General features: G+C 37.9%; 1 protein-coding gene across 1 annotated transcript in view; it reads left to right on the forward strand.

The window, feature by feature from the left end:
- plcl1 (phospholipase C like 1) overlaps positions 1-14176 on the forward strand; it is a 201260-nt gene extending 187084 nt beyond the window's left edge. Inside the window, exons 11-12 of the mRNA XM_057852329.1 lie at positions 1558-1667; positions 6080-14176. Of these exons, the coding sequence (XP_057708312.1) occupies positions 1558-1667; positions 6080-6280 (311 nt within the window). The 3' untranslated portion in view covers positions 6281-14176. The remainder of the gene's footprint in view (positions 1-1557; positions 1668-6079) is intronic.
- Positions 14177-27635: the final 13459 nt, after the last annotated feature.

Genomic DNA, 27635 nt, shown 5'->3' on the forward strand with positions numbered 1-27635 from the left:
ACAAAACCCTCCTACCACAACAAAACAAGTAGGAACTAATATTCATATAGGAACTAAAGTTATACAACATAAAATATACAATATAAATGAATACTACACATTTGTAAAATATAAACAAATAATAAAATAAATAATAGCCCGTTTAAATAAAATAAACTGAAATTAGCTAAAACACCTGTAATTAAATAATAAGAATAATACACAGATTCTGCTTACACAATTAAATTTATTAATTTGTGTGTGACGCTTTAACTTGAGAAAATCCACCAATAAAGCTTTTGAAAACCGTTCATAAGAAAGAAAAGATTCATTGAGGGATTTCATTTGTAAAATACATGTTAAAATCTTTGTCATTGGGATTGCTTTTCTCTTTAGCACAGGACTTCTTTTTTCTTCTTTCTTTCAGAAAGAAAGCTGACCAATACTCGGGGTCTGAAAGGCAAATTGTTGTTGGATTATCTTTAAATATCCGCCACTTTTTGAGCAGAATTCTAGCATTGTATAGGCTAATGTTCCTATTGTTGAAAGCACCAAGGTGTGTAATAAACAACTAGCACATTTATATTTTGCATTTTGTTTTCTTATTGTACTGAAAATGAACCGAACCATGACCTCAAAACCGAGGTACGTACCAAACCGAGATTTTTGTGTACCGTTACACCCCTAATCAAAACACAGCTCTAGTATTTAGTAGCACCACCTCTGGCTTTTATGACAGCTTGTAGTCTCTGAGGCATGGATTTGATGAGTATTTTTCATCAATTTAGTGCCAACTCTTTTTGATTGTAGTTGCCAGATCATCCTTGCAGGTCGGAGCCTTGCTGTGGACCATTTTTTTCAATTTCCACCACAGGTTTTCAATAGGGTTGAGATCTGGGCTATTTGCAGGCCATGACATTGACTGGATGAGTCTTTCTGCAATGAATGCTTTAACAGTTTTAGCTCTGTAGCATGATGCATTGTTGGAAAATGAAAAAATTGGAAATTGACAGAAATATTTTCAATTGAAGGGATAAGAAAGCTGCCTAAAATTTCAATGTAAACTTTTGCATTTATTGAAGATTTAACCGCAGCCATCTCCCCAGTGCCTTTACCTGACATGCAGCCCCATATCATCAAGGACTGAGGGAATTTTTATGATTTCTTCAGGCAGTCACCTTTGTAAATCTCACTGGAACAGCACCAAACAAAAGTTCCAGCATCATCACCTTGTCCAATGCAGATTCTTGATTCTTGACACAACGTTTACCTCAAAAAAAGAGCTCACCCACACAACGCCACCCACAGTGTGTGCCATTTGCCCTGAACTGTGAAAACCTGGATAGACCCGTGAAGAGAACACGTCTCCAACATGCCAGATGCCATCAAATGCCATCTTGAATTGTTGCAAATGTCTCCATCCACTTCAGTAGTGTGTATTCAAAAAGTATCATGAAAACTATTAAATTGTGTGTAGACCTTTAAGTCCAGCTCAGGGGAATTGAGAGCAAAAACAACAGTCTTGCAATAATCTTTTAGTCCAGTATAGGAAAACATATTGTGTGTGCACTTTTTTAGGCATGGAATTCCATGAAGATCTGTCTCGTTTGGGGGAGAAGGAAGGCATGAAAGGGTGCAAGCTGAGCAAAGCTGTGGAAAGCTTCACTTGGAACGTCACTGTACTCAAGGTATAGTAAATACTGGATACATAAACACCCAGATACAGTACTTTTTTATTCTGATTTGAAATTGTAAGCTTGTTTATAAATCTTTTTTTAACTAGTATTCAATATTACAGTGATCCCTTGCTACTTCGCGCTTCAAACTTCGCGCCCTCGGTCCATCGCGGATTTTTTTTTCAATTAAAAAAAAAAAAAAAAATACAGATGAGCTGTCCCAACCCGATCTCGTAGTCTCACTCTCCCTCACCCCTCCCTCTCCCTGCTCGTTGTTGGTCAGGTAGCGAGTGCACTGGAGTTGCTGATTAAAGTTAATAATTTCTGACACACATTGATGTTTGATGTTGCCACAGAACTGAGCTCCAAAGTGCCGCATGCGTCAATCATCATTTAAAGTGTTAAACAGTTGCTGTGGCTAAATAAGCCTCGATGCCACTCTTACCTCTTGTACAGCACTAAACGAAGTAATCAGCTACCTACTACACCTACCGATATGGAAGAGTATTGCATGATTATCGACTATTGGACAGCACACACTCAGCAACGGCACATTTATGGATTCATTGTCAATAAACATTTTTAACATCAATTAGGTGAAAGTGGATGATTTTCCACGGCACACCAGATACTCTGCCACACTACAGTGGTTTAAAAACACTGCTCTAATGCACTGCAATATAACTTGTATGCTGTATGACAAAAAGCATGTTATGTATTTCTTGGCAAAAGCCAAATAAAAATGTCTGGGGAAAAAATGTTGAATATGATACCCATATAGACAAGTTTCCTGAGCGAAACATGGGCGGTGCCATCTCTGATCATTTCTGCTTCAAACTTCCGGTTTAGACAGAACAACACAAAGTGCGGTTGAAGTAAGCAGTGTGTTGTCAAAGTTAAAACTGCAAACTCAAACCATAGGAACTCACGGAATCTCCAAAAATAGATTCAGCATGACATAGATGAGACTCCAAGACTGTCTGTACTGTTTGTGAACTCCTGGAAGCACCTATATATATGATTGGAAATGAAATGTTTTCAACAGCATCCAGCTTCAAAGCACCTGTGTGGATTTACCTCGCCATATGCCTGAAATCGAAACCAGCTTCAGACAATAAGTTAAGGATGTGCTTTAAAACTAAAGATCTACATAAGAGATTGTATGTTTGTTCTTATCAATTCGTTGATCATTCGTGGACAAAATTATAACAACCTGTCAGTCTGTGTTGACGTCAGGTGTAGATTGATATGCAGGTCACTTGAGTGACCAAAATGAGATGAAATTACAAGTAATATTACAGTTGCCGAATGCAGAAGCGCTGACACTGATTTTGTTGTTACAAGGAAATACAACAAGGTATGTACCAAACAAAAATAGTGTGTCATTCTTTTTTATTGCAGATATTGATCGCAATAAAACATTTGGACAACATGATTAAATTTCTTGTTTTATTTAAAATGATTGGTGCATGTGCAAAACAGGTCAATAAATCACAATTTATAAAAAATATTATAAGAAAAATATTAACCAAGGTGGAGCATAAGCCTTCATCATCATCATCAAAGTAGAACGCACATAGTCTCGATATATGTACATCGATGTACAGTTAGTGTTGTTGTTGGGCCCATCAATTTGTCGTCCTTTGTTTAACAGCGTTTTCTACCTGTTAACAAACAAAAATCTTAACACATGCATTTATGCGTTTACGTAAGTGCGCCACCCTACACGTACTGATTAGCAACAGGCTAGTAGTAGATATCGTGTTGCCGCCATAGATAGCATGTGTTGCAGCCCAGTGACGTGCGGTGAGGTTCATGGTTGGTGAGGCACTGACTCCTTTAGTGTCAGATTTCCAAATATATAAACCAAAAAGGGTAGCTTATTCAATTGGCTACTGGTTATTTCATATCTCATCAGCATTCTTCACAAAACGCACACACGGTACATATTATCGATACGTAAAAGTAAGAAAATAACATGCATTTGCGATAATTCATGCAACATAAATGAGAGTAAAGAGTGGTGTACAAAACCACAGAATTCAATTCTGACCTTTAGTGAAATATTCAATTGTTTTTAAAACTTGTAATTCTGATGCTTTAATCAATTTATTACAGATTGCTAAACAAAAAGTGTGAAAAGAATAACAAAGAATATTTTATTTAAGGCCAAAATTTAGTTTTTAAATATTGTATTGTATTTTTCTTAGTCTAAGCTGTTTTAAAAAAAATTTTTTTTATAAGATTGAAATGAAAACTGTTTGTGGTCTTGCACCGGTCCTTCACCACAAAAACCGCCGTTACTTTGGAAGAGCATAGGTTTGGTCTCAACATTCGTAGGGACGATATAACAGCATAACCTGCATGTAGGTACTTTTTGCTGGGGACGGGACATTAATAAGACCAAACAGATTGGATGAAGGGGGCAAAGGGCCACATTTCTCATGTATATGAACCTAGTTAATTAATAGGCAAAATGATCAATGCAAAATAAATCCTTATCTACTGATAATAACTTTTATGTGCATTGGTTCAGATGATACACTGTTAGATTCAAACCTTTGTTTTCAAAAAATACTAAAGAAACATTTTGAAAACTTCCTGAATAAATGTCTGGTTTTTATTAGCATAAACATAATGAAAATAATTTACTTAATAATGGTAGGGTCAATTCTATCCTTACAACATATGGAACTATTGAAAGATCTAAATTCTCTATATAACTGAACATTATATCATGCAAAAAAGGTAAGGTTGCTTAAACGTTGGTGGGGACAATTTTAGCATCCTGAAAAGTTGGTAGTGTTATGTCCCTACCGTCCCTATGCAAACCTACGCCCTTTTTGTAAAAGTCCTCCTTATTTTCCTTTACCTTAAAAAAATCTCTCCGCCTCAATGGAGAGGATTGCTTCAATTAGATCGCTGTGTTCTATTTGACAAGCCAGAACAAACAGTGGATGTGTCCAAATGTCTAGCTAACCTTTCATCTTTCTTAGCAAAACCATGTAATCGTTCTACATATATGCCACGTTTAGAAGAGCTTACACGCTCATCGTTACCACGAAATGTTAACTCCTGTTTAGCTAGGATGCAGGTTGCATTAATGAGGTATTTCAATCTCTTTACCTTAGCATTCTGGATGCTACCGTTGAGCTTCCGCTGTTCGTCAAAGCCAAATCGTTCCTTGAGCTTCCAAAAGTTTTTAAAGCAATCAGGCTTTGAATGTGAGTGGTTGAGCTCTCGTGTTTGCTGAGGCTTCGTGGTAGTTTTTTAATGTCACAATATCTCGTGTTAGTCCAGACATTGGCACAAGTTGAGAAAAAAAGGCAGGGAAAGCAGCAAAGCCGATGTTTTCGAAGGACAGCCACATAGCCAGTCTTTTCAGGTGTACCAGTCCGTTTGAAAAGCGCGAGTTATCTTCTGTCCCGTAGTTTGAAGCAAACCTTTTAGCTCCGGTGTTGTTAATCGCGTCCACTTTTGACGGAAAGTCCAGTTTCACGTACGCTCCCTTTCAGCTGTGCCTTTTCACTGCGGTTTTATTTCCCATCAGCAAAACTAAATATGTCGCTAACAAAAATTAAACTTTAAGGGTTAAAGACATTAGCCAGACTGTGGAAAATCAGGTCAAATAAACGTATCTGGAAACATTATAATGGCGACATGCAGATGTACGGCAACCAGCACGCTCCAATTCCATGTATCAACCCAGTTTGTTATGGATTGCGCAAGAGGTGAGGCTTTACTCGTTGCTGCCACACCTCTCGTTTCATTTCGTTATTTGAACAGGAAATGGGCAAATTCAGCGATTTTGACTATAAAAAATGTTTGAAATGAGTCATATATAAAGAGCAATGGACAAAAAATAATATAAATTTGATGCTATAATTATTTTTTTGTCATGATGACAGGTGAGGCTCTGCCTCACCTGCCTCCCCTGACCGCACGTCACTGTTGCAGCCACAGCAGTACAGTAGTTGTAGGAAATAATATTAAACATCATCATAATTAGAATCATCATTGTAATAACAATATCAAAGACAGCAAGTCATTTCATACGATAAGATATAAGACATAAGATTTTAGCTTTATTATTTTTTTGAGCACCGGACACATGAAAATGCAGGGATAGGAAGAACATACCTTCCATAACAACAACAACATGGCTACATAAAAACTTTGTGGTGGCACAAGCTTGGTTCCATCTGCCTTTCTGTTGTCCTCCCTGTCGTGATGATGGTAGATGGATGTGGTATTTCCAAATTGTCATTTTTTTAGGGATTTTGATGGGTAATATTACTCCAGCTCCACTGTTGTTTTGGGTGGAGAAAGTGTAAATCAGAAGTCGCAATCAGAAATGCGGAAGTAAAGTGGAAGTACCTCGGAAACTTGTTTAAAGAAGAGAATGATAAGCTCTTATGTTGCAGGGTCAGAGCGACCTGCTCCGTGGAGCCAAGATGGATGCTCTGGATGCTCTGAGGCAGGTGGCGTTGGCCTGCGAGGCCTCTGGACTCACCTCGTCCGCCTCCAACTCCTCCTCATCCACTTTCACCACGGCTGAGCTGCACTACACCTCTCATAACCTTACCGTGCGCCGAAGCAGCACGCACAGCAACGGACGCATCTGACGTTGTTTCTTACCGGCTGGAACCTATAACGCAATGAAGTACAGTAAGAGTCCACTTCGGGCAAGTTGTGGGGTTTGAACTGAAGAGAGGCCTTTGTTGAGCGACTTAAAATTCCTACTTTATTTTCAAACAGAACATTCCAGACTCGGGTGTCAAAGTCAAGCGCAATTTTCTCGGTATACAGAACATTGACAAATTCTGAGCAATTCGCGCTAAGAAGGCAGCGTGTGAAGTTGACGTGCGGAACACATTAAACTAAAGGCTCCCTCCGTCACTTATAATTTAACTCCAGTGTTTGAACATACTGAAAGACAAAAATAATGAGTTGAGAACTGAGTGCACTGATTTATAGATTTAGTTCTGAATTTGGGGGTTAAAAGAAAAAAAAAGTAATTCTTGCCTGACAGAACGATTTTGTAAAATCAGTATAAATTAAGAAAACATGAGATTTTAGTCACATTTTCCTATTTAATATTAAGATTTTTGTTAAATTATTGCTATAATGAATAGAAAAGTCATTTAAAATATCAAAAAAGGGAATGAAATAACCCAGCAATCAATTTGAATACTTGACCTCATGGTTTATGTTTACATAAAGCTTCGTCTAATTGGATTTTGTGGTTTCATACATTGGTTTATCCTAGACTTTAATTTCATGTTAAAATTGAGCATTTTTCTCCTCTCCTGAATTGACTCAATAACCTGTCAGAAACACTGTCATTTCACAAATGATCATGTTACCAGTACAAGTGGCTGAATTTGGGTGCAGGTTATTGGGGCCTTTGCTTCTTGTCATGTCAACTCGAAGAGGTTGAAATGTGAGGAGGATAGGTCGTAATTGGAGAAAGGTTGTTTTTCAGAAGACATACTGTACATGTGGCTCACATGTCCCCATTTCCTGAGACGGTGTAAAAACAGTACAACGCTGTACTGTACTAGTATGTAATGGATGTAGCAATAACAAAAAATAGAGACATGGCTGAACAAATAGATTTTGGATGTTGTCTTTCTAATCAATCTCTTTTGACTCTTTGAATGTGTGAAAACAGCCACTGCCTGTTGAAAATAATGTTTAACTTTGGCCTTTAGAGTGCAAATATGTGTTGTCTTTGAATTATTATGTCATCTTTTAATCTGAACTCCTTGAGTCTTGTTATCTGTATGTTCTGAACCTACATTTTCGCTTATTTGATAACATGCAAACTACTCACATAAAGCAAACCCCAGAACTGTTGGCAAATGTGCTAAGCACTTTCTTGTAATGAAATTACTAGTTAAGATTTAAAAAAAAAAGAAGAAAAAAAAAAAGAAGAAAGAAAACAAAAATCTTTCAAAAGAATCACTGGATTAGTTGACCAAGAATCGTCTCGACTTCATCGAGTCCACACTGTTCACATTTATTGCCTGACCTTTAATGAGACATTTGTCTGCGATCGCCGATGCAAATTTGACAAGGAACTCAATCTTAAAGTTTTCTCCTTAACACTTTGCAGTGGTACCTCGACATACGATATTTCGACACACGACTTTTTTGACATCCGACATAAAATTTGACTCGCCATTTGTTTCTACAACCCCTAGCAAAAAGTATGGAATTACCAATCTCGGACGAGCACTCACTCAGACATCTTATCATGTAGAACAAACTCAGATAAAAGGCTTGAAAAAGAATGTATTAGTTCAAAAGGGCAACTCTATAGCATTCTGAAACACTAAAAGAAATGAAAAAAAAAAACAACAACATTGTGTTGGTCAGTAAATGTTACTTTTATAGAGCAAGTGCAGGGAAATATATATGGAATCACTCCATTCTGAGGAAAAAAATATGGAATCATGAGAAACAAAAAAATAACAATCAAAACACATCTCTAGTATTTAGTAGCACCACCTCTGGCTTTTATGACAGCTTGCAGTCTCTGAGGCATGGACTTGATGCATATTCTTCATCAATTTGGTGCCAACTCTCTTTGATTGCAGTTGCCGATCAAGCTTGCAGATCGGACAGAGCCTTGATGTGGACCATTTTTTTCAATTTCCACCACAGGTTTTCATTAGGGTTGAGATCTGGGCTATTAGCAGGCCATGACATTTACTGGATGAGTCTTTCTCAAAGGAATGCTTTTAGCTCTGTGGCATGATGCATTGTCATCTTGGAAAATGACAAACATATCTTCAATTGAAGGGATAAGAAAACCGTCTAAAATTTCAACGTAAACTTGTGCATTTATTGAAGATTAAACCAAAGCCCCAGTGCCTTTGCCTGACATGCAGCCCCATATCATCAAGGACTGAGGGAATTTTGATGTTTTCTTCAGGCATTCATCTTTGTAAATCTCACTGGAACAGCATCAAACCAAAGTTCCAGCATCATCAACTTGTCCAATGCAGATTCTTGACCCTTGACACCTTGTCCAATGCAGATTCTTGACTCTTGACAAGGTGATGATGCTGGAACTTTGCACTTGCTCTATAAAAGTAACAGCTTCGTCAGGTTTCTAATAATTTATTCCATCAACTTGTACAACAAAACACGCCTACTGTCCCCTGCAGCTGAACAAAGTAAACAGAGTGAAAGTAAAAAGTTGCATCTCACTCTGTCAAGTCAGCCACGCGATGTGTTCAGGTACACCACGCAAACAAATTCGCTACATTAGAACCCGATTCGTTACATTATTACAGGTATTATTATTATTATTATTATTACTATTATCATATTATTATTATTCCAATTTTAATTCATACTTTATTTGTCTTGCTCTGTGTAATGGCTATTTGCAATAGTACCAGCAGTATTTATTAAGGATTTAGTATAGGTTTTCGGGCTGTGGAACGAATTGTTGGAATTATAATGTATACTTATGGGAAAATAATGCTCGTACGACCATTTCGACTTACAGACAAGGTCCTGGAACGAATTAACGTCTTATGTAGAGGTACCACTGTATTTAAACTCATTTTCATAAGACAGTTATTATTGTGACATGACACTGTTATGAACATTAATTAAAGGGGAGGTTCAGAATTTTTGAGATTAGGCTTAATCTACGAGTTAGTGAAGTTTTAATTAGTTGGGTGAGTTGATTTCAACAAAAACCGTGCAGTTTGTTAGTTGTTTGGTAGTTTCAGGGCTCCGGAGTGGCTAAGTTTGTGTGAGTCAATGTTAAAATCTTAGCATGCCAATATAAAACAACATATGCACGCAGGAGAATCACCGATGACACCTGCAATCAATAGTGTTGGCTTTGTTTTCAGGATAAAGTTATTAAAATTACCACTGCATGTCAATAATTGTAGTATGAATAGCAACATTTGTAATGCAGCAGCTCTGCAGGGAACAGGCTGCAGAGCGGAATGATATTTTTCCCACCGGTGTGTTTATGTCGTAGTCAGCAGCAAGTAACCACAGTTTATATTGTTCCTCGTTCTTCATTGGGTGTTTGTTAAAACTTTCCACAGCCTCTAAATGCTCATTTCACCATGTTGCCATCCTTCATTCAACTCAGCAGACTGATGCTGCCTACAAGAAGTCGGAGTGTCCAACCTCCGACCTGTAAATATGTAATTGGAACGCCACTCGAACTGGGAGTTCCTAGTCGCGAACTCGAAAAAAAAGTACCCAGACATCACAAGTTGCTTCAATCTGATGCCACCCTACAAAATGGTGCTGCCTGCCAAAAAGCAGACCGCCAATAGTAAAACTAAAGAAAACAGTTTACAGTGTGTGCTATTTACCTCAGCCGTCGTTTTTCCCTCCCTCCTTTTTTGATCGCTTACGAGAAGGCAGGTTTGCGGAGGTCAAAATGTCTTTTGATGGCCAAATTAAAAAACAATTTGTTGCGATCAGCCATCTTTGCTGTTTAAATTCGCTTGGAACGCTACGAGGTTGCAACTGGTACCATCCAAGTGGGATAAGTCCAACTTACAACCTTCCTCAAATGCAGCATGAGCACGAGTGGCTGAAGCACTCCTCTCTATTGTGATCGCATTACGCATGTTAAAAAATTGTCCTACAGAATTAAATGAATTACGGCAGCTTGGTGTGACATTGTTTTTGCCGTATGGGTATTTCGAACAATGATCTGCATTTTTAATTTATTTGACGATCTTAAATCTGTTAATATAGTTTAATATTGGCATGCTAAGATTATACCATTGACTCGCGCTAGCTTAGCCACTCCAGTGCCCTAAAACAAATATCTGACAAACTGTGCGGAATTTGTTGAAATAAACTCCACCAACTAATTAAACTCTCGCTAATTCGAAGATTAAGCCTAATCTTAAAAAATTCTAAACTTCCCCTTTCATGGTAATGACAGATGTCAGTCCAAATCCTAAAACAGTTTCTAAACTCTAATCTCAACACAAAGACATTTGGAAAAAAATCTCAATATTGCATCAAAAGTGACATAAATTACTGAATGACACGCAGTGACATCTGTCGTAAACCCTTATTCATATGCATGACAGGTGTCATGTCATCATTATGATAGTCTTATGACTCAGTTCAAATAAAGTGTAACCATTTTCTCTTGAATTGGAATTCCATACATCCCAGGCATCCTCAGCAATGAGGTTAAAGTGGTCCAGTTCAGTAAAACATCTTCAAGATCACTGGTTAAATTCATGCCATATTGACTACACAAAAATCAGCAATGAATACAATTTAAATTGATTTATGCTTGATTTGAATTCAACCTTTAACTGAAACTCTGAAGTATTGTACCATGAAGTCCTTGTGGTGTACTGCACTACCCCTCTCATGTCTATGCTTGTTTTTATTGTCTTTTAATCAACTACGTATGCATCGCTTTCCCTTCATAAGTACAGTTGGGCCAAAAGATGAATTGGGACGATAGCGAGAGTTTGGTTTGAGATCATTTTTCTGGATGGTAAAATTAATTCAGATCCAACTAGTTTATCACTTAGGCGGGCTGCCATAGAATCAAAGTAAATGGCGGGTCTACTGTTTGAAACCGGGAACTGTTACAGCACGGTTGTAGAGTCATTTTCGTTTATGTCTCTGCTCATCTTCTTACCTGATCTGGACATGAATGATGCATCTACTCCCGTAAAGCAAACCACAGTATTATCTTTCGAGGTCCGCTTCACAAACCTGCTGACATGTCGGGAGGGTTATATACGCTACATTACTGTACATGCGGTGACAGGGCAAAACAAGCCTTTTCGGAGGGTCGTTGCATTATGTTTTAGTAATTAGGTCTGACCTGGTTTACATTGAACGACACAGCCCCGCTGCCCCACAGAGGGTTAGCGGCTAGCTATTGGAGAGTAAAATAACCATTAAAAGGGATGGCGACATAACCCGAATTTCCACGTAGGTCCGAATTAACCCTTTAAGTACCCCTAATTTCCCCCAAATCTCAAAATAACTATCCAAAAACATGCATTTTTCATCATTGTACTGTCCTCCCCAAGACGTTGGCAGACGTCCCTGTGGTTTGCTGACTTTTTTCAGCTGCCCATAACATTAACACTTGCAGAAAAGAAAAAAAAAAAGAAATTAAATCAGTTTCATCTTGAATAACAGCAATACAAATTTGTGTTTATAACTAGCTGCTGATACAGCAACAACAATTCACACAAACAATTAGCACGTATCAGTTAGCGTCCGCTCATCATCAAAAATAATCACATTAACTCGTCCCAAGTATCTGATCACAATTAAAAACGCACAATGAACAGTACAAAAGGTGCTAAATACAGGTGATACCTCTATGGATGCTTCACAAACAAAAGTCAACATTATTTTAAAAAAATAATAACGATTGACAAGACTCTGGCGTCGTAAAGTTGAAATCACGTAACTCGGGTACGTCGTCGTAACCCAGTGACTACCTGTAGTTTGGCTTTGAAGCAATGAAAAAATAAATTACGTAAGAACTTATTTTTTAAAAATGATTTTCCACAGTTTTTAACAAATCTGTAGAGTGTTGCAACGTTTATATGGAGCCAAGGTAAATATTTCAATATTTTTCAGACTTTCGGAATGATCCATTTCATTGTATTTACATATACTTGGGTTTTAAATCCATTGTCCTTTCTGCTCGGACGCGTCATCATACTTAGGCAATGTAATGAGACAAATTGCGTCATTTATTAATCTCAGAATCTAACTAACGCTTCGCTCACCTTCTTGGAAATCTCACTATCCCTGGACTTTAACGAGGCCCTAATTTTGGTTTACAGCGTGTTCATGTTTTTGAACGTGTTTACATGGCCTCAAATTACTAGATCACTGCCAAATACCCGGTTTTTAAATGGTTACTGACATGGCCTGTGTTCATGAAGGATACGGACCAAACAAAATCTGTGAGTAATTGACGCTCTCTCAAAAGGTTTATCATTGCCTATAGGTGTCATAAGATGTGATAAAGCACTACCTTTGTCTGTACTCAAACTCCTGATTTCACTTCAACCTAGTTCCTTTGTTCCAATATGTCACCAAGTAGTGGTAAAGTGCTACTTTTTTTTGAATGAAGTTCTTCATTTCGTTAAAAAAATGTATAAAATAGTTCCTTGACACAAATATGGCGCCAAAGAAATGCTCTCATTGCCTTGCTTGAGTGCAAACCAGTAAATTTCTTGTTTTGTTTTTTAGCAAGTAATGCAGGAAAGGTTTTAAAAATACATTTTCGTGAATGCTAAATTGCAAGTATGCAGCATATCCCGTTACGGGTTTCACTTTTTGAGTTTGACTATTGAAATGAAATAATTTCATTCAAATGTATTAAGATGCACACATATGTAATGTGAATTCCTCATTTTAATCTTCATCAAAATGCTTGTATTTCATTTAATTTTTACAATTAAAAGAAAATACTCATGCCTTATAGGCAACCACTAATTGTGCAAGTTCTCCCACTTGAAAATATTAGAGAGGCCTGTATTTGTCAACATATGTAAACCTCAACCATGAGAGACAGAATGTGGAGAAAAAAACCCAGAAAATCTCATTGTTTGATTTTTAAAGAATTTATTTGCAAATCATGGTGGAAAATAAGTATTTGGTCAATACCAATAGTTCATCTCAATACTTTGTTATGTACCCTATGTTGGCAATAACGGAGGCCAAACATTTTCTGAACTCTTCACAAGCTTTTCACACACTGTTGCTGGTGTTTTGGCTCATTCCTTCATGCAGATCTCCTCTAGAGCTGTGATGTTTTGGGGCTGTCATTGGGCAACACTGACTTTCAACTCCCTCCTCACCCCGTGGTGTCAAAATGATAAGAACGGTGAGCAAAAATCCCACAACCATATTGGGGGACCTAGTGAATGACCTACAGAGAGCTGGGACCACAGAAACAAAGGCTACTATCAGTAACACAATGCGCCGCCAGGGACTCAAATCCTGCACTGCCAGACGTGTCCCCCTGCTGCAGAAAGTACACGTCCAGGCCCGTCTGCGGTTCGCTAGAGAGCATTTGGATGATCCAGAAGAGGACTGGGAGAATGTGTTATGGTCAAATGAAATGAAAATAGAACTTTTTGGTAGAAACACAGGTTCCCCTGTTTGGAGGAGAAAGAATCCTGAATTGCACCATACCCATCGTGAAGCATGGGGATGGAAACATCATGCTTTGGGGCTGTTTTTCTGCAACGGACCCGGACGACTGATCTGTGTAAAGGAAAGAATGAATGGGGCCATGTACCGAGAGATTTTGAGTGAAAATCTCCTTCCATCAGCAAGGGCATTGAAGATGAGACATGGCTGGGTCTTTCAGCATGACAATGATCCCAAACACACAGGCAGGGCAACAAAGGAGTGGCTTCGTAAGAAGCATTTCAAGGTCCTGGAGTGGCCTAGCCAGTCTCCAGATCTCAACTCTGTAGAAAATCTGTGGAGGGAGTTGAAAGTCCGTGTTGCCCAACGACAGCCCCAAAACATCACTGCTCTAGTGGAGACCTGCATGGAGGAATGAGCCAAAATACCAGCAACAGTGTGTTAAAAGCTTGTGAAGAGTTACAGAAAACGTTTGGCCTCCGTTATTGCCAGCAAAGGGCACATAACAATGTATTGAGATGAACTTTTGGTATTGACCAAATACTTATTTTCCACCATGATTTGCAAATAAATTCTTTAAAAATCAAAAATTGTGCTTTTCTGTTTTTTTTTTCTCCACATTCTCTCATATGGTTGAGGTTTACCCATGTTGACAATTACAGGCCTCTCTAATATTTTCAAGTGGGAGAACTTGCACAATTAGTGGTTGACTAAATACTTATTTGCCCCACTGTATGTGGGTTGTTACAACTCTTGGTTAAGTCTTTAAAAAAACGAGCAATTCAGTGAATGTTTAAAAAAAATTTTTTTTTTTTTTTTTTTTTTTTTTACTCCAGTTTTTTAAACTCTACCTGATACAATATTTAAAACCACAGTGTTTGCTTCTGCAAACTGTCACTGCCAGGCTAGGCTGGTATAGAACCCCAAAAGTGTCAAAATTAAATGAATAAGAACAACATTTTGAAATAAATAACATTTTGACAAATAACAGGCAAAAATGTATAATATGGACCTTAAACTGTAACATAAAGTAACATTATGAAAAAGATTTTACAAGATAAAGAGCGTTTTTCACAAAGTAATTTTTCCTAACGCATTTTTCCACAACAACCTTATTTTATAATGTCATATAATGTTTTTCAGCACAATGAGATTTTAAAAGATAAAAAGGTTTTTTCACAAAGATTTTTTTTTCATAATGTCTTTTTCCACAATGGCCTTTTTATTTTATAATGTCATTTTTCAGCACAATGAATTGTTTTCTGTCAATCAAATTCATGAGGCCACGTGTTTGATGGGATTCGCGCATGACTAGGTGTAATTCGACACACTCAAGTAGTAAAACTCAGGTGTCAGGATTAGCGATCAGCTAGCATAGAACAGGATGCCAGCATACTCAGACTCACTAGGAATATACTGGGTTAATACAGGGTTCTACACCTCACATGGCTAATTTATGTACCCTCCACCCCTCCCAATCACTAATCTTTCTGACTCTCTGCCCCTCTTCTTTTTTAATTAGTCATCAGCCCCCCCACATGGTGTCAACTGGAAATACAAGTGGTTAACAAAAGCACCAACATATTCATATTTAGTATAGGCGTTCAATGTATTTCTTGTTGTTGTTTGTACTTCTTCTGTCTCTTTCCTTCTTTTCTTCTGTCCCCCCATAACTCTTACCTGTTCGCTGCTTTCTACTAATGATCAAGGAATGTTGAATGATCACAATGGGAGGACGTCGTATTCCCATGTGATAAGTGATTGGCTGGATTGTGGAGTCTGGTCGTTAACATTTGGTAGCGTCGATGAAGTGTTAGGTAAACTTCCAGAAAGCGTATAATCAAAAACACACTGCTGCTGAAATCCTCGCTCAGGCTGAGTTAAAGGCCTTTCATTTCTATCCAACCGGTTGGCAACTTCTCTCCAGCGAAGTTGACCAATTGGAAACACAAAGAGCTTTTTCCGTTGAAAATTCTTGTGCATAAATGCTTAAATCGTTGAATTATTTATAGATATGGACATAAAACAGTCTCGATTCTTGGTTAAAAGCAAAAAAATGTGCAGGTAGCATTTATTTTACGTAAATATTGCGAACTATGAGGCTAGTCAGTAAGGAAATTAGTGGCCGCCATATGTAAACAAAGAGCTTTTTCTGTTGAAAATTCATGTGAATAAATGCTTAAATCGCTGAATTCTTTATAAATATGGACGTAAAACAGTCTCAATTCTTGGTTAAAAGCAAAAAAATGAGCAGGTAGCATTTATTTTACGCAAATATTGCGAACTATGAGGCTCGTCAGTAAGGAAATTAGTGGCCGCCATATGTAAACAAAGAGCTTTTTCTGTTGAAAATGCATGTGAATAAATGCTTAAATCGCTGAATTCTTTATAAATATGGACGTAAAACAGTCTCAATTCTTGGTTAAAAGCAAAAAAATGTGCAGGTAGCATTTATTTTACGCAAATATTGCGAACCATGAGGCTCGTCAGTAAGGAAATTAGGGGCCGCTGTTTGTAAACAAAGAGCTTTGTCTGTTGAAAATTTTTGTGAATAAATGCTTAAATCCCTGAATTCTATATAGCAGGGGTCCCCAACCTATTCCACAAAGGCCCACTGTGGGTGCAGGATTTCATTCCTACCAAACAAGATGACAACACTTTTTCTCCAATCTGGTGTTTTACAAGTGCAATCAGTTGATTGCAGTCAGGTGTGGCTTGTTTTAGCAGGAGTCTCATTGGTTCAGCTGTCTCTGCTGGATCGGCTGGAACAAAAACCAGGACCCACAGTGGGCCTTGAGGACTGGGTTGGAGACCCCTGCTATATAGATATGGACGTAAAACACTGACGATTCTTGGTTTAAAGCAAAAAAAAAAAAAAAAAAACCTGTGCAGGCAGCATTTATTTTACGTGAATATTGCGAACTATGAGGCTAGTCAGTAAGGATATTAGCGGCTGGCATATGTAAACAAAGAGCTTTTTCCGTTGAAAATTCTTGTAAATAAATGCTTAAATCCCTGAATTCTTTATACAGTAGATATGGACGTAAAACAGTCTCGATTCTTGGTTAAGAGCAAAAAAAAAAAAAATGTGCAGGTAGCATTTATTTTACGTAAATATTGCGAACTGAGGCCTGCAGTAAGAAAATTAGCAGCCGCCATATGTAAACAAAGAGCTTTTTCCGTTGAAAATTATTGTGAATAAATGCTTAAATCCCTGAATTCTTTATAGATATGGACGTAAAACAGTCTCGATTCTTGGTTAAAAGCAAAAAAAAAAAAAAAAAAAGTGCAGGTAACATTTATTTTCCGTAAATATTGCGAGCTATGAGGCTAGTCAGTAAGTAAATTAGCGTCTGCCAAATGTAAACAAAGAACTTTTTCCGTTGAAAATTCTCATGAATAAATGCTTAAATCCCTGAATTCTTTATAGATATGGACGTGAAACAGACTCGATTCTTGGTTAAAAGCAAAGAAACGGGCAGTTTGCACAAACTTTACGTAAATATTTCAAAGAACAACGCTAGTCCGTAGCGGTTAATTTCTCCCATTGATTTTTTTTCACAATGTTTCAAAATGCATGCATGGTACGAAAAATATAATAATTACCTTGAATCGTCGAACAAGACACTCCTGAGACAATCCTTTCTGTTTGTATGCGGTACAGACTTCGTACTTTTTCAACCTAAATCCGTCGTTGGATCCTTGCATGTGCTGACTAACTGCGACCGACTGCAAATAACTGAAGTGGACTGTAGTACAGCCCCCTACTTGAAGGCGTTGCGCAGTGGCTGACGGATGTGACCCGTCAATACAATTATGAAGTCTATGATCCAGCCAATCCCTTAACTCAGACATATCCAAAGTCCGGCCCGGGGGCCAAATGCGGCCCGTGGTCAAATTTCATCCGGGCCTCAGCCTCTGTCATAAAATCAATAACGTCTGGCCCACACACATACTTAGCATACACTGTAAAAAAAATTCAGTGTAAAAAGCGGTAAAGAGCTGGCAGCAGGGTTGCCATTTATATACTGTTATTTTACAGTCTTGGTAATGCAAAAATGCTTCACAGTAATAGTCCGTTATCCAGAAAAACTGTTGATTGCTGTATTTATAGAAAACACAGTGAATGTCTGTCAGCAGGATTACCATTACCAGACTGTTATTGTACAGTCTTGGTAACGTAAAAATGTTTCACAGTAATAGTCCGTAATCCAGAAAAAGTCCGTCAGCAGGATTGCAATTACCAGACTTATTTTACAGTCTTGGTAATGTAAAAATATTTAACAATAGTAGTCTAATCCAGGAAAAAAATATATTCCTGTATTACGAGAATTCACAGTAACGAGCAGGCAACTGAGGAGCTGCAGTATGCTGCGTTTTTAACGATATACTGTGTTTTAACGGTATTTGGAAAAATGACTTTACAGTCTATTAATGCATATATTTCCGTCTAGTACAGAAAAAAATGCTGTCAGGTGCGAAACAGATCAGGTTTTATTTCATCGTGTTAGCAGGCAGTGAAAACGGACAGGAACTAGAGAGATGGTGCAGTCGGGTCGTGTAGGTCAGGCTGAGCAGGCTGGAGTTCTGCCGTAATCGGGTCAAGCAGGACAGGTTGAGCTCAATGGAGTGCTGGCATAGTCTGGTCAAGCAGGACAGGCTGAGCAAGTTGATTGGGCTGGAACTCTGACGTAGTCGGGTCAGGCAGGACAGGCTAGGTCAGAAGTGGTGATCGGTCAAGGACAAATCCCAAATTACCCCTAAACAATATACTACAATTGTCCAAACATTTCCACCAGTGAGTCAAGCCATGTGCTAATGGCCGCTGCTGGCACATTTCATCTTTTAATGCTGCTGCTTACCGGCGGCCTCTTTGGTTATCCTTTGCCAACGTCTCCAGCTGCACAGGACTGCAAGTGTCAATAGCCAAACCAGGCTGCCATCTTCCTTTCCTGCTTTTATAGCTCTGGGTTGCTCATGGGTTGATTGGCCAAACTCTTCCAGCTGTGCATCGTTTCAATAGTGCTTGCATGCCAGTGATTTTCCAGTTCACGCCCTGGTTGTCTGCTCAATGCTTTTTTGTTGATGTTTATCAGGGTTTGACTTTACAATGCGTGAAAAATTATTGTCCATAATACTCCCATTCTTTGCATGGGTTCTTCAATATGAAGAAGTAAGAGTTTGTAAAAAGAAAAAAAAAATTGAAGCAAAAAAGCACCTGTTTAATTTACTCCAAATGTAAACATTGGTCCTATGTGTGAGTTAGGGCTGACAAAGTTTGTCGCAGCCAGTAACGTTTCCACAGTAATTCACCGCCATACCACTAGATTGGTGTGGCTTTGTCTTTGTGTGGTTTTGGGGGACTCTTGTCGAATTCCTTTATTTTCCACCGGTCATTGACAGAAATGGCAATGGAGATGAAACGTGTGCATTTGCAGCTGCAGGTGATTAATATTAAACAACAAATGTTGTCAATACAAATGTTGAAGCGTAGGTGACACAGAAGTCGTTTGTGAATGTTTGGAAATGGTGTTGTTGTTGTTGTGCTGAACCGGAAACAATGTTCTGAGCGGACCAATCACAGTCCTTCGACGTTCACGTCAAGCGCGTTGACGTGATGTGTAGTCATGACTTTTTGGAAGTGCATGTCAGGCTATGGCGTAGGGTCATTATCAGGTCTACGTTAATGGCATAGGTCCGCCTTCACCGCTACACAGAAGCATAAATCAGTCTTCAGGGTGAAGGAATACTTCAATTTTTGGAGAAGGGCCAGTTTAGATCAGAGTGGGGATACAACAAGAAACATATAACATATGAGTAGAATAGAATGGAGGCGACGTCAAATAATATAATAATATAGCCTATAGGCCAGGGGTGGGCAAACTATTCCACAAAGTGCCGCAGTGGGTGTGGGTTTTTGGTCACACCCATCATGAGGACAGCCTTTCACCAACCTTGTTTCTTACAAGTGCAATCAGCTGATTGCAGTCAGGTGCTTCTTGGTTCCACTGAAACCTCATTGGTTAAACTGTCTGTGCTGAATCAGTTGGAACAAAGACCAGGACCCACTGCGGCCCTCGAGGACCGGTTTGCCCACCCCTGCTAGAGGCCAACAAAACATCCAGTCTGGTGTTTGCGTCGATGTGATTGTGTTGTAGTCTGATGCTCAACTCCCATACATCATCTGCTACAGCTAACGCTAATGCATTTAGCTAACTTTTATAACATCAAAATTTAAACTACTAACAATCAAGACATAAAACATTTATTAAATAAATAATAATATAAATAGAGAAAAAAATTAAAAATACATTTTATTGTATTGTAACTCCACTGTTGGATACATATGAGACACTCGGATTTTGCCTTTTTAACCGCTCACTGGCAAAAACCTTTTGATTATTTCTCAAAAAAAAATCACTCAGCTGCATCTTTTGCAAAACAATAGAAAAGTGCCCTCTACTGGCACTCCAGAGGAATTAACATCAATATTATAGATCGCTATCCAGCAATCCTCAGAACTTGAGTTTGATATACAATAATTTAAGTAATATGAGTAAGTCTTAGTTAACTCACCGTTTATAAATTGGTACACAAAAATCCCAATATAAGTTAAAGAACAAGCACTGAAGAGCAGCAAATGTCATCTAAATTCATCCTCTGAAGAGTCTCCAACATCCAAATTATGGCTAAATATGTCCTCCAGGATTTGATGGCAAATTATTTGCGTTGTCTAGTTATTTTAATTTAAATTGGCAAAAATACATAGTCTATATTGCCACAATGTAAAGATGTCAGATTTCTGACCATGCTCCAAATTTTCGGTCAAAACTCAGTTCCCCAAAAAATACGGTAATGTCATGTAATTGAAACATTAACATACCGTTTACAGCATTTGTCTTTTTGCTTTAATGCTGGTAACCCACAATGCATTGCTAACTACAGTAATAAGCTGTTTAACACAAAAACGGTATTTTAGTGTTCAAAATTGGCCGTAAATTTACAGCAATTTTTTACAGTGTACGCAGTATTGCTACCAGGATATGAAGTATCTTACACACTAAATGCTGCTCCTCATTTACCCACGAAAAGGCAGCAGTACTCTAAGCAACATTACCCAGGCCCCCCACATTTTTACCACACCAAATCTGGCCGCCTTTGCAAAAAGTTTGGACACCCCTGCCTTAATTGACTCCGCCTTATGAATTTGATTGACAAAACACGCTTCACTGTGCGGGAAAACAACATTATAAAATAAAAAGACAAGAAAAAAATGACTGTGCAAAATGCTTTTTATCTTGTAAAATCTCATTGTGCTGAAAAACGGCATCATGAAATAAAAAGGCTATTGGAAAACGCATTATGAAATGGAAAAAAAAAAAAAAAGTACTGTAAAATCTTTTTCATCTTATTTTACAATTTAAGGGCCATTTTACCTATTTGTCTGTTATTTATTAAAATGATATTTAATTCAAATTTTTGTTTTTATCTATTTAATTTTGCTACTTTTAGGATTCTGTAGGCTAGAGCGTTGCCTCGCTCTGCTGTACAACCTTGCCAGAGAAACCGCTAAAGCTTCGACTCTGACTGTTAATCATGGTAATCAGTTTTCCGCATCACCATTTTAGACAGGAAGATGTGCATTCTCGTGTCAGCTTTGCCTGTGTGTCTTTCCAAAGTCGTTGTCCTCTCTGCTGTGTGTGACGCTAAATCTTTGCAGGTGTGTGGTCCAATTGCTCTTTACGTCTTTGAAACATGTTTTTAAACATACATGAATACAAAAAGCGTACTTGTATCTGTCATTGTGATGTAAACTAGTTGGAAATGTATTCAAGTACGCCTGGGTGACATCTGCAATGACTTCAGTGGCTTTTGACCAAACATTGGTCCCTTATCTGTTCTAACCTTCAATGTATGTTGTTATTCTGTTTTTGTAAAATAGAATGAAGACCAAAAGAGATACAAAATATTTATTGATGTGTATTTTAAAAGCTACAAATAAATATAATTAATAACTATATGGACCTTGCTTTTATTTTAAAAAGCTAGTGTTTTCTATCTAATAGGCATTGTAATGTAACAAGAGTATCTATACCAGACTTAATAAAGAGATCTTTTTATGATGAAAAATGGTTTTAATTTGCATTACTGCTTTTTCCTGGCATCATTTCCTTCCTGGTCTCCTAATATTCGTCCTTCGTTCCCATTGACCCTCTTTACAGAAGGATTTGTTCATTCAGTTACACAATTTGAGTGTATTGGAGGAAGGGTTTTTAAAAAGTATGGATCAGTTGATACAAATCACTTTTGTAACCAGAGAAGGGTCATCTGACTTTTATCTTTTGTGAGCATTGAGGTCCTCATTACTCATTTCCATTGACACTCGCAAAACCACAGGGTTGAATTGCTCCAATTAGTATCTTGAGTGTTTGCAGCGCAGGGCTGCCTTGGCTTTGTCGGACAGTGGACCGCTCAGGCAGGGAATCGGGCGGACAACTATTTTACACATTCCAAAAGCTGCAGTTTGCCTACACCTCCTTTTTATACAAGGTACAGTGTAGCTAACTTTTCAGACAGAGAGTAATTGAAACAGCTGTTCCTTTCTGGTGTTTTCACACTTTTCAGTGAATTCTCAGCAAAAAAAAAAAAATGTTTTGATGTCTAACATTTTGTCAAATCGTACGAGTCAATCAAAATTGAAATATGAGCAGTCACTCATCATTATTGATTCAGGTGGATGGTTTGATAGTATCAGAGGTGTAAAAGAGAACGTTTTGTCAGAGCACAGACATCATCTCTGAATCGAGTGGGAAGGTTACGACACCACTTTTCATCCACATACAATGCAGTATTGGACTTTGCTCCCTTCTACACCTTGGTGCATATCAGCACCACAACTCACCCATCTTTACAGCTTCATGCCCGGATCATTATGTTTTAGTGTTTGGTAACTGCTCAGTATGGTTGTCTAATGTGATCGAATTGTGCACGATTTGACAAAATTGGGAAGATATCGGAGCACTATTTTTTGCTGGGGATTTGTTGCGGTGCACAGTCTGACATTACAGCATTGAAAAAAAGAACAGCTGTCGCAATCTCCCTGAGTATTTAGTTGCACTGTTTCTTGTATGTATGGAGCTATAATTGTCATATTGCTGATGATGGATTGATGATGATGCACAACACAAGTCATTTTTACACAAAAAAGCTTTTTATTCAATAAAGAAATGTACAGTATTTGCAGAAGACAACAGAAGAAAGTATTTACAAGGGACGGTGCAATAAAAAAAAAAAAAAAAAGTGGTTTCAATTTTTCCTTCTGCACCTTCTTTGCGCCCACATGAGACTGAGCCAATTCCTTTGCAAGACCCACCAAGAAGTCCACCCGTCTCTCTTGCCTTCCGGTGCATGCCTGATACAACACATATGCATTCAGTGCTGCCATGTCAATCATATTGTAGAGCACGGCGACTGGCCATCTTCGTGTTCCTTTGTGTTTGACAAAGCCAAGGGAGTCCTGGATTTGAAAATATTGAATATGCTAATCACAGCTGTTCAGAGTGAAACCCCCCTTAGGCAGCGACTCCACAGGAGTGTGTAGGGGGTCGCGTGCTTAATTGCTTTTTTGAGTGGTCCGTTTGGTATCGGGGTCATTTGACGACTTTCTGGTCTTCCTTTATAGCCCCCCAACCCCAAAAAAAAAACAAACAAAAAAAAAAAAAAGGTTGTTCCAATGTTAACTGGGTGGGCCGTTTTCTAACAGAGGAACATTAAATTTAGGTTAGATATGTCAAATAAATGCACTCTGAGAAATGAGGAGGGGCTAATAATCATGTATGATGATGCACGGAGCAATAAAATTGTTTGGCATATATATATATATATATATATATATATATATATATATATATATATATATATATATATATATATATATCACATCTGATATGAAAATCTCTGCTAGCAATTGAAGCTGTATTTAACATAGCTAACTAAAATGCATTGAAATTAAAAATACTAATGCCCGTGTCATTTATATTTTTTCCCGAGAAGCAGTATTTACACATGTCGAAATGACACATTTCAAAATTACTGAACACCTATTTTATAAATGTTTTTTTTTTCCTTTTGTTGTTCACAGTATTCTCTATGAACCTCACAACCATAGGTGCCTGCTTAGCATACAATAAAAACAACATATGCATGCATTAGAATCACCGATGGCCCATGCAATCAATAGTGTCGGCTATGTTTTCAGGATAAAGTTATTAAAATATACCATTGCATGTCATGTCAATGATTGTAGTATGAACAGCAACATTTGTAATCCAGCAGCTCTGCAGGGAACAGACTGTCTAGGGAAGCAGTGCGGAGGGATATCATATCGGTTTTTTCACCATTGATTTTTTGTTGTTGTTGTTTCTTTTTTTTCTTTTTATTTCTTTTTATTTTATTTTTTAATTGGAACGAAAGGGACTCCCCAGCAGACTGAGCACGAGTGGCCGAAGCGCTCCTCTCTATTGTGGTCTCATTACACATAAATAAAATAGTCCTGCAGAATTAAATGATTTACGACAGTTTGGTGTGACGGTTTTTTGCTGCATGGGTATTTCAAACAAGCATCTGCATTTTGAATTTATTTGACCATGTTAAATCCGTTAATATTGTTTTTTATTGGCATGCTAAGCACGCCTCGGGATCCTACCATAGGAGCTGGTTGAAGTGGCTGGGGAGAGGGAAGTCTGGGCTTCCCTCTTAAAGCTGCTGCTCCCGCGATGCGACCCCGGAACAAGAGGAAAATAATGGATGGTTGGATATATATATACCACCTGAGAGTATTGCACCACAGTTTGCAATTTCCCCTGCGACGTCCCTATCCCGTGCCTCACCACATCAGCCTAGCGTATGACATCGCTTGGGAGAAGTTAATCTTACAGTGTATATGCTGTTATGCTTTTTACCCATCCTCTTTCTGTCCTACTGACTAGCACAGGATCCAAGCGCTTCTTGGGTTCAACATCAGCGTTGATCATTGAGGAGGTCATCTGTTTGTGGGACCAATCCTCCATTACTACTGCAGAAAAACCTAAGGTCATTCAAAAGTTGAAGGTGGAATACGAAAAATACCGGCAGGTAATGAAGCACAGGAAAAGAAAACAGAGTACAATAACTACTGTTTAGGTCTTTTCGACATTGCCAAAGGGAACATGAACAGCATCATCATAATTTAAGACAGGGACTTCCTGAAGAATCAACGTGGTGCCCGTATGATGTTCTTCGGTGGATCTGATAAGGAGCACGAGGTGAGGATCAAGGCATAAGACAAGAAACAAAAGGACCCCAAGAGCCGTCGCTGGAAGTTGAAGAGAGAAATCGACAGACGGTACCGGCAGTGGGTTGTGTGTAATGTGTGTCTGCCCATGTATGTTTGTAATGTGAAAGAAAAACTTCTCGCCCAAGGCACAGCATGCTAGGAGCTTTCACCTATGAGCAGCGAACTCGACTGGACTTAGCTGGCAGTGCATGCAACTTCGTCCTTCAGTGGATACCTAGTAGGGAGTTGCTATCACATACCTGGGTATAGTGAGGCACGGGAATGCATGTATGAAAAAATCTGGTATTTTCCTCAGTTTAATGGCTTTATGAAATTGAATCGATTTAGCACTTAGCCACTTCAAATTTCGAAAAAAAAATAAATAAATAAAAATCACCATATTAGGGCTGAAAAAAAATCACCATATTTGGGCTGAACACCCTAATATATATATAATATATATATGGCGGAAAACACAGACAAGACTGAAAAAGCAGTTTCTGCTCTTGCACTCCTCTTTAAAAGAAACTGCTGTATTTTAAGCTAAAACAACTGTTGTGTTTGATAAAACAATGTCTTTGCGCTGCCATAGCAGATTCATGGTGCATTAAGCCCCCGAACTATTTTTAATTTGTCCATTTTACCCTGAAAACCCACATTTACAGATGTCAACCCTAGCCATAAAACAAAGGTAATTATATATATTATTCAAAATGTCTGTCGTTTTTAGCTTGGAATCATTAATTGATGTCTCATATTTCGTTAAAAAAAAAAAAAAAAAAAACGACTTAAAAAAATTATTCACTCACATATTTTTAACTTTTAAACACATTATGTCACATTAAAAAAAATGGCGTCTGTAAAAAAGTCACGGATATCTACCTCATAACTATCGCTTAAATGTATTTTTTCTGTTACTGTCGCATTTTCTCCGATATGTTAGATGATAAACAATCGGTCCAAACAAAAAAAAGTTGGAAAAAAAAACGTTTAAAAGGGTAAATATATGAAAAAGAAAATCTCGACCACTCCTTGATGTCTGCGATTTCTGCATCGCGACCCTTGTTATTTTACCATGTTTCACCCATAAAATCCCCCCAAAATCCAGCTGTGGCCATTCACAGCTGTGTCTTGACACTCAGTGATACATGCTACATGGAGTTTTTAGATCGAAACAAAGAAAGTATGTGATAATATCTCGTTAAAGTCATGGCGTCTGTAATTCTGTTCTCGCGTGCTCTCACCTCCAGATAGGGTTTTGCTGTTTAACAAACATTAAAAAAAAAAAAAAAAATGCCCTCCTGTTCAAAATTTTTCTTACCCCAGAAAATTGAGATTTTAAGCTTTCCAAGGATGTATCACACGTGCATATTGGACAATTTTGAAAATTGGCTAAATTGGGGGTCTCAGAGCGGAACTTCAAGTCACCTGAGTGTTTTCTGCCATATGTATATATATAGTATATTGTTAATATTTTCAGTAAATTTTATTGCTGACATTGCGTTTCAGAGTCATCAACATGTTTTGACCACACTCCCAAAAAAGTCATACTTCGCCTATGCTCGCAGCCCAAAGTATGAAAAACAATAAAACAAATAAAAACTGAACTAAGACTAATAATTACAGAAAAAGAAAGCTAATAAAAACGAGCCAATCCACTCTAAAATTAATTAAAACTAAGTGAATTTGAGAACAATATAGCTCTGGATGGAAAAAAGCTAAACGATATAAAACAATTCAAAATCTATTCTTACCTTGATAAGTGTTTCGCATCATTTATTAAAGTTGTCCATGAGAATAGCTAGACCTAAAATAATATTTTTAAAATTGAAATTACCTAAAAACCTTTCCTCCACGAATGCTTCTTTGATGCCTTCATGTGGCGTCGTAATTGTGCTAAATTCCAACTTTTTGAGTGGTATTGAATGGTGTTTTCCACTGGAGAACTGGGATTTTATTATGAGGCCCGAGTTTCCGAGATGGGACGACCTCTTACCTTTCAAAATGGCGGATGTCAACAAGAGGTTCTGAATGGTAAGAACTAAGTTTTTAAAGAGGATTTATCGCCAGTTTGCAAGTTTTTTGACACCAGAATAATGACGAAAAGCCGAAAGGAAAATAAGTACACACTTATAAAACTCTTTACAACCAAGTGTAGGCTAAAATGTTCACTTACAGACAAACACATTTGTATTTTGGTCCGTTATTTTGTAGTAGATGAAAAAATAGGTCTAAAACAGTTTTGCCCACCCAACACACCAAAATAATGTCCGTGTCTGCTGTTTTATTTTTTTTAAGCACTTGAGCAGGACCTGAATTTTGAGGACTTCTTCAATCATACCAGCAGAGGGAGCCAAAGATTAACAAGTGATTTGCTAGCATGCAACTCATTTAAGCGACACTATAGTTGTCAATCTGATCACATCACCGAAATTGGTACCAAATTGAAAGTTTGTTCACTGAGTAACAATTCTGGTTTAGTATATTATAAGATTGTTGTCCTCCCGTAATAATTT

The sequence above is a fragment of the Corythoichthys intestinalis genome, chromosome 12 (assembly GCF_030265065.1).
Source record: "Corythoichthys intestinalis isolate RoL2023-P3 chromosome 12, ASM3026506v1, whole genome shotgun sequence".
NCBI lineage: Eukaryota > Metazoa > Chordata > Actinopteri > Syngnathiformes > Syngnathidae > Corythoichthys > Corythoichthys intestinalis.